At 46.6% G+C, this 17,566-nt stretch overlaps 1 protein-coding gene and 1 long non-coding RNA gene across 17 annotated transcripts in view; one reads left to right on the forward strand and one right to left on the reverse strand.

Annotated features, from left to right (window-relative positions):
- The window catches only part of LOC135912887 (phospholipid-transporting ATPase ABCA3-like), a 77,683-nt gene extending 68,610 nt beyond the window's left edge, over positions 1-9,073 (forward strand). For 3 of the 4 annotated variants that reach the window (XM_065445463.1, XM_065445462.2, XM_065445464.2), the window contains 4 exons: positions 1,434-1,621; positions 5,849-6,022; positions 7,471-7,687; positions 8,790-9,073. In XM_065445463.1, the coding sequence (XP_065301535.1) occupies positions 1,434-1,621; positions 5,849-6,022; positions 7,471-7,687; positions 8,790-8,960 (750 nt within the window). In that variant the 3' untranslated portion in view covers positions 8,961-9,073. The remainder of the gene's footprint in view (positions 1-1,433; positions 1,622-5,848; positions 6,023-7,470; positions 7,688-8,789) is intronic. The other variant, XM_065445465.2, reaches the window with a different exon arrangement.
- Positions 9,074-11,695: 2,622 nt separating this feature from the next.
- LOC135912888 (uncharacterized) overlaps positions 11,696-17,566 on the reverse strand; it is a 34,588-nt gene continuing 28,717 nt past the window's right edge. For 10 of the 13 annotated variants that reach the window (XR_011508014.1, XR_011508013.1, XR_011508015.1 and 7 more), the window contains 6 exons: positions 17,329-17,449; positions 16,934-17,054; positions 16,561-16,660; positions 16,188-16,287; positions 15,792-15,913; positions 11,696-12,780 (listed from right to left, as the gene is read on the reverse strand). This is a non-coding gene — a long non-coding RNA (uncharacterized lncRNA). Of the gene's footprint in view, positions 12,781-13,772; positions 13,822-15,791; positions 15,914-16,187; positions 16,288-16,560; positions 16,661-16,933; positions 17,055-17,328; positions 17,450-17,566 lie in introns of all 13 variants that reach the window. The other 3 variants (XR_011508019.1, XR_010567824.1, XR_011508021.1) reach the window with 3 other exon arrangements.

Genomic DNA, 17,566 nt, shown 5'->3' on the forward strand with positions numbered 1-17,566 from the left:
TTTGCCTAGGTCATTTTTTCTCTTCCTTAAAACCTCTGTATCAACTTTGTACCGTTACCTATGTCTCTACCGAATTGGGTGCTACTAATCTCTTCCCTGATTCTTTTTCTACCGATGCTTTGAACGCCTCTTGCGCAGAGGTGCGACGAGGCTACCGCCATCATGTGGCGTTGATAGGAAACAATCTATGGGGCACATGGACGAAATCGCCTGGATTTGTTGAAATCACACGGGGTAATGGAGGAAGCCAGCGCCTCGCACGGCACCAACTTCGACACAAAGCTGGGGAACGATCTACTAAAAAAGAAATTGACCTCACCCACTGTGGGAATCGATCTTATGCGAAGCATTTTGTCGCTACCTGGATTTGCCGCATTGAATGGGATTCCTCAATTTGGTACCAGTTGGACCAATGCCGTTGCGTAAATTGAGTAGTTTGCGTGTGACGCGAACGTACGTATGTGTTCGACATCATCATGGTGATGCCAGGTTGACAACGATCATACTGCTTCAAGGGCGTGGTTTGCACTGCGGCCGTTCGACCCGAGTGTATGCATGCGGATGGTTGAGTAATACATAGGTACCCCACGGTCCTTAGCGATAGAAACATGAAACCCCACGCACTGTGCGAGTGTTATACAATCGTGAGTGTCAATGTCTATGCATGCGAGGTGTAAAGGTAGCGCTTTACAATCTCGCTTCATCGGGCGCGTGAGGCAAGCGGGAATACGTTTTATAGTACGCAGGAAAACTTTCTGGTGACCGTCTAGGCAGGCTGCTCAACTGGTGTTTTTTCTGGACAGCAAAGTACCCTACATCGTTTGACATCACTGCTGTCTCTGCGATGTCCTCTTTTGCCGGCTTCGCGCGATACTCGAACGAGACTTATGGTAAATTCGAGTGGTCGATCCGGTCCACCGAATCCGGTTTTAAGACGCTCCATATCCGAGTCGTAGAAAGCGTGCGCCAACCGAACAGTGGGTCACTTTCCGAAGCAGCGAGTGGGTTAATTAAGCGGGGGCTGAGGGAAAGTTTCGGTGATGTCCGTCTGAACGCCGCTGCACCACATGGCATTATAGCCCGTGGCGGATGATTGTGGAAGCAAAAAAAAAATAGTGGCCTGCTAAACCGAGATCTCCAGCAGACGTCGCTTGCAAGACCTCTCAGCCCGATAGCGTTCACGTAACCGCCAAGTCAACTCGAGATTGTCGTCCCATTTGTGTAGGGCGTCCAGATTTAGGTTTCCTTATTCCCTAAAGAAGTTTGTTCGCGCTACGGGCTTTTCACGTTTATTGCGTACGATGCCGCGGGAGACAGTGCGCGACTTGGTGAGCATAACTTATCAAACAATGTCACGTCACTGATTCGATGTGTGGCTTGAATACGCAGTTCCTTACCTTGTTATACATTTTTTTTCTCCCCCTGTTCACCAGTGGCAATCCCAGATTGGCTACTGCTTCCAAAAGGGATGCCTCCTGGACAAGCTCAACGCCTACGAGTTTCTACACCTAATCGCCCGGCTCCGCGGCGTGAGCCCTATCGATGTGGAGGCCACAGTAAACAGCGTCATCTCTATCGTCGACATCGAGGAACACGCCAGCATGCCCTGCGGATTGTACAGGTGATTGACCGAACAACCCGACGAGCGGCACTATCTATCCAAAATTCAGTTCTTACCTCCTCGACAAAGGAATGCACGCTTTCGAAGGCAATAACTCTACATTGCTCTTTTAGAATACAAAATGTATCTACTGTTACCCTGATAGGACGCCTCGTAAACCAACAAAGACGCAAGAAATACGAGAGGTATAGCGATGACGCCTTGAACGTGATGGATTTGGCATCATCTGCTCGCGGACCAATTTAACTTTGTGTACGTAAAAAGGAAACACATTCAAAGATAAGATGGTTTTAGAAAGCTTCACTGGACCGTAAATGAGTCCGATACGAAAATAGATTTCAAATCAGTTAACGTTACGCTAAAGTAGTAGAGCAGGTCTTTGGCGTAAAATTAAAGAACATTGAGGTTTGCCTTCATTTCTTATTTCATTAATAAACCTCTTGCCAGAAATTTGACAGCAATCTACCTTTGAAATACACTCGAACCTCGTTTTGACGGAGTTCAAAGGGTAAGCCAAAATTATTTCGTTACATCCATTACTTCGTTATATCGACTATTGTAATTTACTGCAGTATATACGCCATGCCCAAGGATATGCAAGGAAGACTACGGCCCCGCGGCCTGCCGAAGCGCTATGCAGCGGCGTATGTGGTGAATATTCAATAAAACAACAGCTAAAGACACTCCGGCCTGTAAAACACGCGACTGTTTAGCACCTGACGCGACAGCCGTTAAGATAGCGTTCTTCTGTTCCAGTGTAGCGGACTTCCACTTCCGTTTTCCACTTGGATAGCTGACATTACTGACGTAAAACCCGTCTAACTATGCGGCCAACAGAGCTTGGAACCGGCACCAGAAACGCGGACTTATACTCGGGTGCGTTCGGCCTTCGAAAGAGAAACTATTTCGCTTTATCGCTGCCCCGCTTTGTGACCTCGCCGGCTTGGCTTGGCCGGCTCGCGCCAGCTCGTTCCGGCTTCCCCTAATCTCGGAGGACTCGCCTAGCTGCGTCAGTAGAGCGTGGCACGTGCGCAGTGAGAGACAAGTGGAGGTGCGGGTTTTCAGCACATCACGCGGAAGCTTGATACACAGTTAGGTAGCATAACTACTAATTACCTCCTTTAATCTAACCTATAAAGGAAGTATTACAATTAAAGACCAAAGACTTAAACAAGTAAGTATTAAGAATTTCGTCTTGAAATATGCGGTGCGGTGCAGCGCCGCGTAATTTAACTTCAATAAAAGGAGGCTTAAAATACATGATCTCTATCGTGATTTCAAGGGGGAATTGCATCTACTTCGATATATCCATCGTTTTGTTATATCGCGCTTCGTTATAACGAGCTTGCGTATTGTTTCTCATTAGCGTCGCTTTAAGACACTTCCTGACAGAATCTATCAAGCGGCCATCAAAAGAGGAAGCCTAAATCATGCTTTATTTGTACATCAAGCTGTTGCCGTAGCAGTGCGCCCACTGTTACAGCGAGACAAAACGTGATATGTTTCCCGTGACGCCATATTGAAATACCAGCTCGGAGTGATGTAATGAATATTTAGAGCGTCAACGTGAGTCTACCTAACAGATTATATGACAGTTCGGTAGCTTAACTACTAATTACCACCTTTAACCTAACTCTTAAGGGAACTATTACAATGTATTCTAAAGATAAAACAATGAAACTTGTAAGTGTCAAGAGTATTGTCGTGAAAAAAGAAAGGCTGAACTCAATAAAAGCTTTTGACGCCTGTAGCGTCATCCTACATGAAGTTGGAAAGGTGAGGTTTTGATGAGAAAATGAACTATTGTTCGACATGGATTTTCTATACTAGTGATCGGACCTTTTCCGCCAAAAGGATCCATAAATAAGACTGCTAGAGCTATTTCTTCTAATACCCGTGTCACACGGGCGTTTGGAAGGCCTTCCAACCGATAGACAGTTGACTCAAAGGTCAAGTTCGAGCTGCTACACGGGCGGTTTCGACGGCCGCCGAGTCAATAGTCTATCGAGTCAACGGAGCACCTTACAACTCTATCGAAATCTCGATGGCCTTTGAGCAACGGAAACGGAAACGGCGCGAACATGCCCTCTCGCTCACAGTGTGCTCCAACTCACGGTTAGAAAAAAACAAATCAAACCAAAATGCTCTAAAAATACTATATATGAATGTTATCAATGATTCAATAAAGTATTTTTGCCACTTGATATGCGCGAGCTACACACACTCTCGACCAACGCTCTTAAATTCTTTGTTGCTCTCGACAACAGCGACGTGTAGCGACGCAAACGTTGCCGCAGTTTCGCTACTCAACAACTTAAAAACTAAACATACATGTAAGGCAATGTATAAACAATAGTTGTAATTTATAAACAAACATAAAAGAAATTATAGTGCTTTTAAGTGGTTTTAATGTTGTTTAACTTTTTGTGACATGAAAACGAAAATAAAGATACGCAACGCCACGCAATTTGGCGAGAAACGCCGGAACCACTCAACGGCCTTTCAAAAGTGCCGTGTAGCAGCGCGACAACTCCTTTGAGTCGATAGAGTTCTGGCGTTTCGAAGGCCGTCGACTGGAAGGCCTTCCAAATGTGCCCGTGTGACACGGGTATAAGCTCAAGTGGTGTTAATTACTAAGTGCCCCGAATTTTATACGTCTTTCATATTATTATGAGGAGGTTTATATGCGCTGGTTGGGGATGTCATATATTTTTCATATTACCACGGAGACAGCCAGTCTTTAATAAATTCCATGAAACTTAAAGATAACCACCCTGCATATCAGTGTCTCAGTGACTGCTGTGGGCTCATGCAAATCGTGCGATGGTTATAGTACCACAGGCTACCTAATAGAGAAAGCATGTACCTTTTTTGAGTGTTCTTATCTACAGTCATGTCAGTCTGCTTGTACATTTATTTATTGAGGTACTTATTTTTAGAGATTTATTTCTTTTGGGAAATGTGTTTTACTTGAGGGCCACACAGACTCTATCTTTCAGTATTCAATTTTGTTATGGTGCCAAGCTGCAGGAAGCTTGTACTTTGCAATAGTTTTTACGAAGTTTCTGATGTTCTCAAACTAGAAATGGATGTACGTTTACACATGTCTTTGGTCACAAATAAACACTTCAGCTAGAAAAATGGTTTTTGTCTCCATCAGTTCATCACTCTTGATTTCGTGAAGGACCATTCAGTGTGGCAATGAAAAAAGTCGCACAGCATTCCTGCTAGCAGCTTTACAATATGGTTTATTATAAGCAATCCAGGAGCATGCTATTGACCCCAGGGTGACCGAGCCCTGCAAAGCAAAAGCGCCTGTATTTAAATTTTACCCCTATGCTCTCACAGCAAGCATCGTGTCATCAAAGATACTTATATGCAACACAACATAGCTCACCGGTATTTTAAGCGCACTTTTAAACACTGCTAAATACACACTGGGGCATAAAGGGCTTTCAACATGATTTCAACACAATTTCAACATAACAACACAGCTGCAACAATATTTCAAAGAACTTTCAATGTTGAGACTCAAAATATCTGCAACAATGCTTCAATGGACTTTTAACGCTGAAATACCTCATAATTTCAACAATACAACAATAATCTTTCAAACTGAAAAGCCCAATCATGTTTTAACAAAATGTCGCGGGCCAATTATCAACACTTGTCAACAACTTCCTCAATAATGTTTCAACAATTGCCAAATGTTCTTTCAATGTCATTTGTTGACGTTGAACAATGACATTTCAACAATTCCTTTTGTAAGGGTTAGCTGAGTTAGAATTCACTTTCGCCGTGTTTGCTCTGACTTCATTGTCAGCTTCGCTGCCAATCTGTCTGTCTGTCCGTCTGTCTGTCTGTCTGTCTGTCTGTCTGTCTGTCTGTCTGTCTGTCTGTCTGTCTGTCTGTCTGTCTGTCTGTCTGTCTGTCTGTCCGTCCGTCCGTCCGTCCGTCCGTCCGTCCGTCCGTCCGTCCGTCCGTCCGTCCGTCCGTCTGTCTGTCTGTCTGTCTGTCTGTCTGTCTGTCTGTCTGTCTGTCTGTCTGTCTGTCTGTCTGTCCGTCCGTCCGTCCGTCCGTCCGTCCGTCCGTCCGTCCGTCCGTCCGTCTGTCCGTCTTTCTGTCTGTCTGTCTGTCTGTCTGTCTGTCTGTCTGTCTGTCTGTCTGTCTGTCTGTGTCTGTCTGTCTGTCTGTTTAAATCACGTGACAAAATCACGTTATGTGCAGTGGCGGCACTCGGCGCAAGCTGTGCGTGGGCGTGGCGCTCCTGGGCCTGCCCCCGCTCCTCTTCTTGGACGAGCCGTACACGGGAGTGGACGCCATGTCGAGGGACAGGATCGGCCGTGCCCTGTCGCGAATCAAGAAGACCGCGCGCATTGCCATCATGTTCGCCTCGCACAAGTGAGCTGGCTATCACACGCGTGGTCCATTTGTAGGCACAAAACGCACATGCGTGATGACCCCGCCGGGTCCGTCGAACGATCGGTAGCAAAAAGAACAAGTCGAGCAAGCTTCGAATAGGTTTTGACGGTGTATTCAGCATGCTCCACCCAGTGCACTACACGTTACGTATACACCTAAAGGAACATTAAAGTTATAGTAGGCTGATTACCAGGGAGAAATGTAAGCTCGAAGTTCTCGTTTTTGAATTACTCACCGAAACCACATTGTGGGTGCGTCAGGGTGTGAGACTGGGTGCTGTAGCCAATGACGTCATCTATGACGTCAAGGAGGGCTAGTGTAGAAACAACAGGATGGTGTGGCCAACCACCATTCATTATCGCCTTTTTTATGGATTATCAGACAAGGTCAAAATTTTCTTTTGTTTGTACCGCGCAATAACAATCTGCCCGTACAGATAAATTTATTTTTGTTCCTTAATTTATAAGCCTATTGTAACAGAATCGGCCTCGACACAAGGTTTCTTTAGTTATATCTGATGTCTCTTGGCACGTGTTAGGTGCCACAGAATGAGAACACTTCTACTTCGTGCCATGAAAGCGAGCATTAGAATGCCTAATACATATAGCCTTAAGCCTGAACTGTTTAAAATTATGGGGTTTTACGTGTCAAAACCACATTCTGATTATGAGGCACGCCGTAGTGGGGGACTCCTGAAATTTCGGACTCCTAGGGTTCTTTAATGTGCTCCTAAATTGGTGTACACAGGTGTTTTCGCATTTCGACTCCATCGAAATGCGGTCGCCGTGGCCAGGATTCGATCCCGCGACTTCGTGCTTAGCAGCCCGACATAATAGCCACTAAGGAACCACGGCGGGTCCAGAACTGTTTATATGTAACAACTATCTCAGCCATAGTATGGCAGGCTCCAAGAGGCCATCAAACAAACTTTTGACAAGTTCCCACCAGGTTTTCACCGTAGCATTCACCGAAGTTCAAAAGCAACTGATCCTGTCAGACGACCCGTCGAAAGCACTACTGGTCAGACTCTTGGAAGCCATTAAAACATGCTTGAATGGAACGATAGCTTAATGCACAATTCTTGGATTCCTTACTGGTACTCATCATGAGGGAAAGATAATGAAATTTCAGAGTTTCATTTCCCAAAATGGACCTCGTTCTCAGCAGCGCAATGACATAGCCAGTGAGATACCAAGGCAGGATGGTCGTGCGATTGGCTGGCTAGTCTTTAGGAAAAAATTGAAAGGGGGCAGGTGAGGCCATCCGACACATTTCCTGATAGATCGAATGGCTTTGTTGCATAGCGTGTGGTTGCCGTCACGCGCATGTCTCTGTTCCCCCGTCAAACGAAAAAAGAAAGAAGTCTGGTTTCGGGTTGTGAAAGCTCAAAGATGAATCACCGCCTTGCTCCGTTCGCGCGGTCGCAGCATCGACGAGTGCGAGTTGTCGTGCGAACGCTTCGCCATCATGGCCGACGGCAGGCTCACGTCTATGGGCACGCTGCAGCAGCTGCGAGACAAACACGGCTGCGGATACCGACTCGAGTTCACGCTCCGGCATGGTGCAGACCCGGATGCTGCGAAGCGCTTGATGGAGGCAGTGGCTCGACACTTTGTCGGCGTCAAGCTCACTGAGCTTCACCAGGTATACAGCAGCCATAGTTAACACAGCCGGTCCTTTTATACACAAGCTGTAGAACGTGGCGTCACCCAGATGCGGAGGCCACTGCCATCACATTTCACGCCGGTTATCGGCGGCATAGTGTCCTTTATCGTCTTCTGTGTGTGGAACCTACTTGTAACAACGCACCCCACGCAAAACATATATTTGTTATATGCGATGTACGTTATAGTAACATATTTGTCACACGTTGGTACCGTATAGCCACATTACATGTTTACTTCGTTATAATCAATAACACTTCATATTTCTTTTCGTTTTATTGAAATTCAAAGTATAATTTTCCACTATGCTACATCCTATACGCATAGACTCAGAGTGCCCAATCGAAATGCGCCTAACCCAACCTAACCTTGCCTAAGGAAGAAAGAAATGCTTCTTTGGGTCGCCCGTTGGATCAGGAGCGAATGCATGAAAGATGGCTGTCACCATAGCGTTGCGCGCCTGGGTACACACCAAAGTGAAATGAATATAGCGCCATGGCGGAGAACCATTAGAATGCAACGCGCGTCTGAGCCCCACCTGTGGTACTCTTCAAAACAGTGATAAAAACCTATTCAGGGATCACGGCGTGTAATATGGCTAGGACAAATTGAGCTCTATTTCACGCAAAGGTGTTTGCATGTCGAGGAACTAGTGACGTATGCGTAGGCTGGTCGTTCCGAAATGAGGTGTTGAAGGAACAGCTGTGTTTTATCTTTCATTTTTATCTCCTTTGCTTATCTTGTTCGGGGAACCGTCGAAATAGTTTAAAGACATGAATGAGGTCGCTTCGGGGACAAACGCGTCCCGCAACTAGGTTATCTGCCGCGTGAGAATACGTGCCTCAGATACTTCCCGGCTAGTCCAAAAATTTTTGCCACGGTAGCCAAAGAGAGCTCTTCGCTTTGAAATGACGGGTCAAAAAAGTCAAGAGTGTGCTTCTTTAAAGAGCGCTGCGAGAGCACTATATACGATGAAGCTCCGCATTACAGCGTGTGTACGCTGCGCTGTTTCGAGAAGCCGTTTCGCTGTTACGCTGTTTCGAGACGTTAAACGGGATAATTTAATATTGTCTCCGCCGCAGAACGTGCTCAACTATCACCTGTCGGAGCGCATGCCGTGGAGTGAGCTCTTCCGCAAGGTGGAGCTGCTGCAGAAGGATTTTCCTCTCGAGCACGCCATTGCGGGACAGAAGACGCTGGAGCAAGTTTTCCTCTCGCTAGCCAAGGCTCAGCAGTGGCGACCGAATGCCTAATTTGCACGGTCGCAAGCACTTACCACTTTTCGGTATTGTTTACTATTTTGCTACTGCGGCAGTAAACCATGTGGCCGTTTCCAAAGCTCCTATTGGTTTACAGCAGCAACTCACATGCGCGCCTTGCTCGATAGAATATGTCCGCCAGAGCTACGATGGCGACACGTGGGGGGTCACGGGGCTGCAGAATTTCTCAGTCGGCCACTGCTGACTCGAGCAAGAGCTATTGGAGGAATCACGTTTGTTACTAATCAGTGGTGCCTAATAAAGTAGTGCCTTGAAAGCCTGCTACCTTGAAGCTGCTCCTCTGTGGCCTCTGTTGAGCAGTGGGCCATCCAGATTCTTCTCAGTCAAGACGGCCACCACCTGCTGGCGAAGCGCAACCAGTTAAATGACGTAACACCAACGTTCGTCTGACCAATAGCAGTGTTTATACCTCTATGACGCCGATGACAACTCACATGAGCGCTTGTGTCACAAAAAAAAGTTATTGTGCCATGTTGTGCCAGTTACAACACCGCTTTACGGCCAACGCGTAAGGTGGCTACATAGAGTACGGCTTCCCCTGAATATCAGCTCAAGGAGGTGTAAAGAAATACTCTCCCTGTGTAAGAGTTGAAGCTGCTACCATGAAATGAATGCCACCGTTGAGGTGGCAAAATAGTTAGCGAAGCTTAAAGCTGGGCGGTTGAGAGAATGAGGATGAAAATGCCCAAGCCGATTCTGAGCCGTGCATCGCGTACTCTATCTACAGGTTGGCGCGAATGACGGCTCGGCAAACTGTTTTAGTTCCCAGAAAGCTTTCGACCGCACCAAAGACAAACATTTCTAAGCATTTTGCTGCAGTAATTCACTAAATATGACAACAGTTCTGCACGTGGTCCTATAAGAAAAATCGGCCTCTTACGTTGGGGCCGTGCGTTTCAGCTTAAAAGTATTTCGTCAGACTGAAGTTCCTACAGAACGGACGTTATTGCAACAGTCCAGTCTGCACCACTAAATTTAACGGAATGTTCCAGAGGGCGAGACTGGGAATCTTTTGGTATCTCTGTGTGCGAACATTAAAACTGCTTCCTTCGATAGCGTAGCGCATGTCGTATGAAGAACAAGAGGTGGTGACAACACTGTGCATCGTTACACTGCCATCTTTCCTGTCATCACTCAAGGCAGCGTCAGTTGCGAAGCATGGTAGAGCCACTTCACAGGCGGCCTTGTTTTGGAGTTGGTGCTAAAAACTTAAAGCCTTTATCAATATCGCATCACTGTTAGTTTATTGTTCTAGTGGAGTCACCTTCTGTGGGCCGCGAACCGGCGGAAGACAGCCCCACGATAGTCTCGGGGGCAGCAGCGACTGAAAGGTTCTCTCTGGATTTTTTTTTATCATAACACGCGGTTCGTGCCCTGCCCCCCCTCCCCACGCAGTAGGTTTGTGCAATAAAACGAAGCAACGTCATCATCATCAGTTTGCATTCCCAAGATCTTGTTCTAAAATGATTGCGATTTAGGCTCCAAATTCCCGAGGAGGAGGAATAAACTTTTATTGTAGAACCAGCACTTTATGATGGCCGGGCCCGACGAAGGTACGTCGAGAACTTGCCTCGCCGCCGCCTCGCGGGCGTGCTGGGTCGCCCAGGTTTGGTCGTCGAGGGCGGAGCTCCGCAGAGCCTCATGCAACCTCGACGAGAGAGTCGTGGTGTTACTCTGTGTGTACTGGGCCGGGCACTCCCACAGCATATGCGGAAGCGTAGCCGGGTGAATTCCACAGCACCGGCAGTTGGGGGTAGTGTAGACGTCTGGAAATACGAAAACCCTCTTTTTTCTTCAAACCAAATTGATTTCTACTCATTTACTTTTTGTTTTTACAGCCATGGTATTAACACTACACATCCGTGCATTTTTCTTCTTTGTTCCCTTGCGCTCTGCCGTGGTGGCGGTGCCATCAGAACTCCCCGCGTGTCTAGTTTCCTCCTGCTTCTCGGTATCACGAATGTCGTCCACGTGAATGTATACAAAAAAAAAACGAGAAAGACAAGTTGTTCTCCATTTTGAATGTCACTTTTCTGCCATCGTAATGAAGAGGCCGCGTATAGTCCGGACTCCCGAGGAGATACGTGCCTACGTGCGAACCGGCTTTCCACAGCTGGATCCTCGTGGAAGCATCGCGAGCCCGGCTGGAATAAAGCGGTTCCTTGCAATATTTGTGATTTTCGATCCCTACAATGTCCATTTTTTTCACAACTCCTATTTCTGCTTTTATTTTGGATTACCTGGAATATCAGCACTGGGACCGAATTGCAAGAAATGTTTGATAACCTAAACCGATAATGTGCACACACCCCCAGTGCAAAACGGAGAACGAGCGGCGAGATTGAGCAGAATTGGAGGCCATCTTTCTGCGCGGGCCAACTTGCGCATGGCCGGCTTTTCGTGGATAATATAGGGTAGAGGCAGGCTCAGCTGAAACCAGCGAGGCCATGTATGGGCCGTCCAGCTAGCCGAAGCAGCCGCTAAGACCCCGGGGTCTCGGTCGTCTTCTAGGCAGGGGAGGCTACGCCAGTTGGGAGTCAATTGAAGTTGACAGGCACATTTGTTTCAATGCGTTATTCTTAGAAACGTGAGAGTAAAAAAATACGAGTATTTTTTTAAAATTGAGATGCCACTCACGAGGTAGTGGTAAAAATGGGTTGCGCGCGCACGCACGCAAGCGCACTCACACACACACATATTAAGCTGATTTTTTTTATTCCATTGTTTCATAACGGCACTTTCGGTCGCACCAAAGACAAGCATTTTCTGCAGTAATTCACTGTATAGAAAATAAAGTGGTGAGGAACAAAAAATTAGAGAAAGATGGCGAGCGAAAGTATCAAATAACATGAGTCATGTCACAGTTCCAGGTCAAGGTGTCCACAGGGCTTGTGATGAGCCAAGTAGTGATGATAAATCTCACGTGATGCTGATATATCTTCACTCACGACCAACTTTTTCAAAGAGATCAAGATAGGATCGTGAGGAAAATTTTCGCATTGACGGATAGTTTTTGGGTCTTAGAGTGCAACGGCGCCAACGACGTCGGTACCGTAGTGCAAGGTGTTGATGCACAGGCGAAATCTTAGCGTCGAGAGCCACGATCTTCTTGTGGCGAGTGGTGCTATGCCTGCAGTGGCAGAGGACGTGGGGCAGCGTCTTCTTGATGCACACAAAGGTCGTGCAGCGCTGCTCGCGGCCTGTCTCCCACATGCCGGATCTGTTTAGAGGTAGTAGGTTGAGCCTGGCTTTGTGGACGAAACGCCAGTCCTCAAACCGGGTAACAGACCCGGCGTGCATAACCTGCGAGCTGGCGGGGTCGTCGGTGATGCACTGCAGCACCTTCCCTTGGTTTGGTTCGTTGTAAAGAGCCGCATATATGGAAGCCGATCGAATGGCTCAGAGTTCGATCGGCTTCCATATATGCAGTCTTCAAACCGGGTAACAGACCCGGTGTGCATGAACTGCGAGCTGGCGGGGTCATCGGTGATGCACTGCAGCACCTTGCCTTGGTTTGTTGTAAAGAGCTGCGTATATGGAAGCCGATCGAATGGCTCAGAGTGTGCGCAGATGACCTTCCTGCGGTGGGTGTGTGTGCGGTCACCGCAGGCGATCCGGACTCCGTCAGGGTGCAGCTCACGAATATATGCAGGTGCCGAGACGCCTTGTGTGCCTCACTCCAGGAGGACCGAACCCATGATGCATGCGCCTGGAAATCAGCCTCCGTGGACCCGCTGAGGTCGTCTTCGACGTCCTGTTGCACTGCGAGCCGGCGAAGACGTTTGGATGCCGCCTGAAACAGGTCATGAGACGCCATGTTGCGGAGCTCAAGATCTATAACTATACACTAACTGCAAAATGACAAAACGTTGAGTTTGAGCCTGCTATAAATCAAGCACCTGGCTTGATTGACCATATTGTCTGCGGTGGTTTTGACTGAGCGCATATTTCGTTATCAGGAAATTTAAGAATTCTATATATATCATTGCATGCAGTTATTTTCCAGGTGAAATATGAAGATTGGACCTTGGACTTAGTTGATGGCGCTGCCTCAAAGAATGGCGGCAAGAATAATGCTTCAAGGTGAACGAGACCACTGTTGCTTTCTTGTGGGATGTATTCTAATGCGTGTGGCAGACAGCCGTTGTTTTATGACTGTGAAAATATTACACGTAGCAAGTATCAGCTAACGAGACAGATTTTCAATGATAACACAGAGTAAAATATGATATGTGTGTCAGCGCGCCTCCGAATGCGCTTGAGCTTGCTTTTTCTGGGATACAAGCATGCGTTGCGTGAATTTGATAGGTTGACATTCCTATTCAATGGCAATTCACGTCAGTTAGGAGTCTGCGTGAGGAGGTTTCGCGGATCAAGAACTGTGAGGATGTTTATTTTTACGGCTGTGCAATGGTGGCTTCCCGCTGCACCGACCGTGGCGAGGACACATCTCGAGAGAAGTGTTGCTTTACTGCAGATTTCTCTTTGCTCCTTTGCACAATCACACCTCAACGCGACTGTCAGCAGCGCGATTAACACTGCTCCTCCAGACTCGCCGATTGATTGATATAATTCGACAGGCCAAAGCAACTTAGACTGCGGATGGTGCCGCAGTGAAGACTGGCAAGTGAATTATAAAACCCACAACCTCCACGCAACACATTGTGTGCTTCACCAATTAAGTTACAGCTGTGAGCGTGGTTGAACACTGCAACGACTAAGTGGACGGCCAAGCAGACGTAGCCGTAGCTCAACACGTAGGAAGTCAGTAGACTGGAAACTTACAGGTAGCAAGCCTTTTCATTTGAACTGAGTAGGAAGACTTGATTCAAATCTGTGTAGTCGAGAAATAATTGAAAGCAAGAAAAAAGCATAGGGAGTTCAGTTCGTTGAATTTCTTGGCTTCACTGCCTGGTTCCAGAAAAATCTTTACACATGTTACTGTGATGAGGATAATATCCTACAGCGTGTCGGCTTGCTAAAACAATTGATTACACGTGCAACACCAAAGAAACGCTATAAAGCACGTTTGCTGCTGATTCACCAAACCTGTGCCTTTGAAAACTTAGCAAGGCTTGTCGCTGCTACGAGCTCCTTTAGAGACAGCGGCCGTAATGTACGGCGAAGGTAAAATAGCGATCGCAATACTGGGAACAAACAAAAGCTTTAAATGCCTAAAAGGAAGACGTAAGTGTAAAACCACCTATCATCATCATCATCATCATCATCATCATCATCATCATCAACCTGGTAAAGCCTACTGCAGGGCAAATGCTTCTCCCATACAACTACCCCAGTCATGTACAAATTGTGGCCATGTCGTCCCTGCAAGCTTCTTAATCTCATCCGCCAACCTAACTTTCCGCCGCCCTCTGCTACGCTTCCCTTCCCTTGGAATCCAGTCCGTAACTCTTAATGACCATCGGTTATCTCCCCTCCCCATTACATGCCCTGCCCATGCGCATTTCTTGGTTTCAACTAAGATGTGATTAACTCGCGTTTGTTCCCACACCCAATCTGCTCTTTTCTTATTCCTTGACGTTACAGATATTCTTATTTCCAAAACTCGTTGCGTCATCCTGAATTGACGTATACCCCTTTCCGTAAGCCTCCAGGTTTCTGTCCCGTACGTGAGGGCTTGTAAGACACAGCTGTTATACACTTTTCTCTTGAGCGATAATGGCAACCTGCTGTTCATGATCTGAGAATGCCTGCCAGACGCACCCCAGCCCATTCTTATTCTTCTGATTATATCAGTCTCATGATCCGGATCACTACCTCCCGTAAGTAGATGTATTCCCTTACCACTTCCAGTGCCTCGCTACCTATCGCAAACTGATGTTCTCTTCCGAGACTGTTAAACATTACTTTAATTTTCTGCAGATTTATTTTTTGACCCACCCTTCTGCTTTGCAGCTCCAGGTCAGTGAGCATGCCTTGCAATTGGTCCCCTGAGTTACTAAGCAAGGCAATATCATCAGCGAATCTTAAGGTTCTAAGGTATTCTCCATTAACTCTTATCCCCAATTCTTCCCAATCCAGGTCTCTGAACACCTCATGTAAACACGCTGTGAATAGCATTGAGGAGATCGTATCTCCCTGCCTGACACTTTTCTTTATTGAGATTTTGTTGCTTTCCTTATAGAGGATTACGGTGGCTGTGGAGCCGCTGTAGATATCTTTCGGTATTTTTGCATACGGCTCGTCTACAACCTGATTCCGTAATTCCTCCATGAGTGCTGAGGTTTCGACTGAAACAAACGCTTTCTCGTAATCAATGAAAGCTGTGAATAAGGGTTGGTTATATTCCACACATTTCTCTATCACCTGATTGATAGTGTAAATATGGTATATTGTTGAGTAGCCTTTAAGGAATCCTGCTGGTCCTTTGGTTGAGAGAAGTCTAAGGTATTCCTAATTCTATTTGCGATTACCTTAGGAAACAGCACCTCTAATCATCACAAACTGATGAGAAATAATCGTTTGAAGGCTATTGTGCCACATCAATGACAATATGGCTTGTATTCACTAACCAGTGCGTAATGACTGTGGCAGCTCATCATGTACTATAAGATTCTGTTTCTTACAACAACGGCATATTAAGGAAAATTTACAGGATAAAATTTTTTCGGGCATTTCACGATGCCTCCGTGGCAATCGATCATCCCTGAATTATAAAGCACTGACCAGTAATTATGACGTCACTGCAAAAGAAGTAGACATTCACGAATCTTGCCGTTTCTATCCGACAACATGTACGCAAAGCCCACACCTTGGTATCATCACCGCTAAGAGCACACTTACCGGCACCGGCTTCCTAAAGACACCAGGCAATGTATCGGTCATGTACTGCGCTGGCTTCTTTGGCGCCACCCCAATGTCATGCACGCTGGATGCATCGTGAGAAATGCGCACTGTTCGTTGGTCTGAGGAACGAAAAATGAAAGAGACAACTTGGAACGCACAAAAGGTACCCGTACGTAGAGACACAGATTTTCGATCAAAGTAGGCGCTGAGAAACGCAAACATTTCATTTAAGCAGTCATCCAACGTCCCTATTTATCTGAATTATAAACCACTGCTCAGGAATTATTACGTCAGTGCAAAAGAAGTAGACATTCAGGAATCTCGGCGCTACTATTAGATAAAACGTAAGCAAAGCCCACACGTTGGTGTAGTCACCGCTAAGAGCATACTTACTGTCACCGGCTTCCTAACGACACCAGGCAACGTATCGGCCATGTATCGGCGATGTCATGCACGCTGGATGCATCGTGAGAAATGCGCACTGTTCGTTGGTCTAAGGAACGAAAAATGAAAGAGGCAACTTGGAACGCACAAAAGGTACCCGTATGTAGAGACACAGATTTTCGATCAAAGTAGGCGCTGAGAAACGCAAACATTTCGTTTATGCAGTCATTCAACGTTCCATTTATGTGAATTATAAACCACTGCTCAGGAATTATTACGTCACTGCAAAAGACGTAGACATTCAGGAATCTCGGCGCTACTATTAGATAAAACGTACGCAAAACCCACACGTTGGTGTAGTCACCGCTAAGAGCATACTTACTGTCACAGGCTTCCTAACGACACCAGGCAATGTATCGGCCATGTATCGGCGATGTCATGCACGCTGGATGCATCGTGAGAAATGCGCACTGTTCGTTGGCCTGAGGAACGAAAAATGAAAAAGACAACTTGAAACGCACAAAAGGTACCCGTACATAGAGACACAGCTGTTCGATCAAAGTAGGCGCTGAGAAACGCAAACATTTCGTTTATGCAGTCATTCAACGTTCCATTTATGTGAATTATAAACCACTGATCAGTAATTATTACGTCACTGCAAAAGAAATCGACATTCAGGAATCTTGGCGCTACTATTAGATAGAATGTATGCAAAGCTCACACATTGGTGTCGTCACCGCTAAGAGCACACTTACCGTCACCGGCTTCCGAAGACACCAGGCAATGTATAGGCCATGTACTGCGCTGGCTTCTTTGGCGCCAGGCTAATGTCATGCAAGCTGGATGCATCGTGAGAAATGCGCACTGTTCGTTGGTCTGAGGAACGAAAAATGAAAGAGACAACTTGGAACGCACAAAAGGTGCCCGAAGTTAGAGACAGATAGATGTTCGATCAGAGTAGGCGCTGAGAAACTCGAACATTTCTTTTAAGCAGTCGTCCAACGTCCCATTTGTCTGAATTATAAACCACGGATCAGTATTATTACGTCACTGCAAAAGAAATCGACATTCAGGAATGTCGGCGCTACTATTAGATAAAACGTACGCTATGCCCGCACATTATTATCGTCACCTATAAGAGCACACTTACCGGCACAGGCTTCCGAAGACACCAGGCGATGTATCGGCCATGTACTGCGCTGGCTTCTTTGGCGCCAGCCTAATGTCATGCACGCTGGATGCATCGTGAGAAATGCGCGCTGTTCGTTGTTCTGCGGAACGAAAAATGAAAGAGACAACTTGAAACGCACAAAAGGTACCCGTACATAGAGACACAGCTGTTCGATCAAAGTAGGCGCTGAGAAACGCAAACATTTCGTTTATGCAGT

Source organism: Dermacentor albipictus, chromosome 8 (assembly GCF_038994185.2).
Source record: "Dermacentor albipictus isolate Rhodes 1998 colony chromosome 8, USDA_Dalb.pri_finalv2, whole genome shotgun sequence".
NCBI lineage: Eukaryota > Metazoa > Arthropoda > Arachnida > Ixodida > Ixodidae > Dermacentor > Dermacentor albipictus.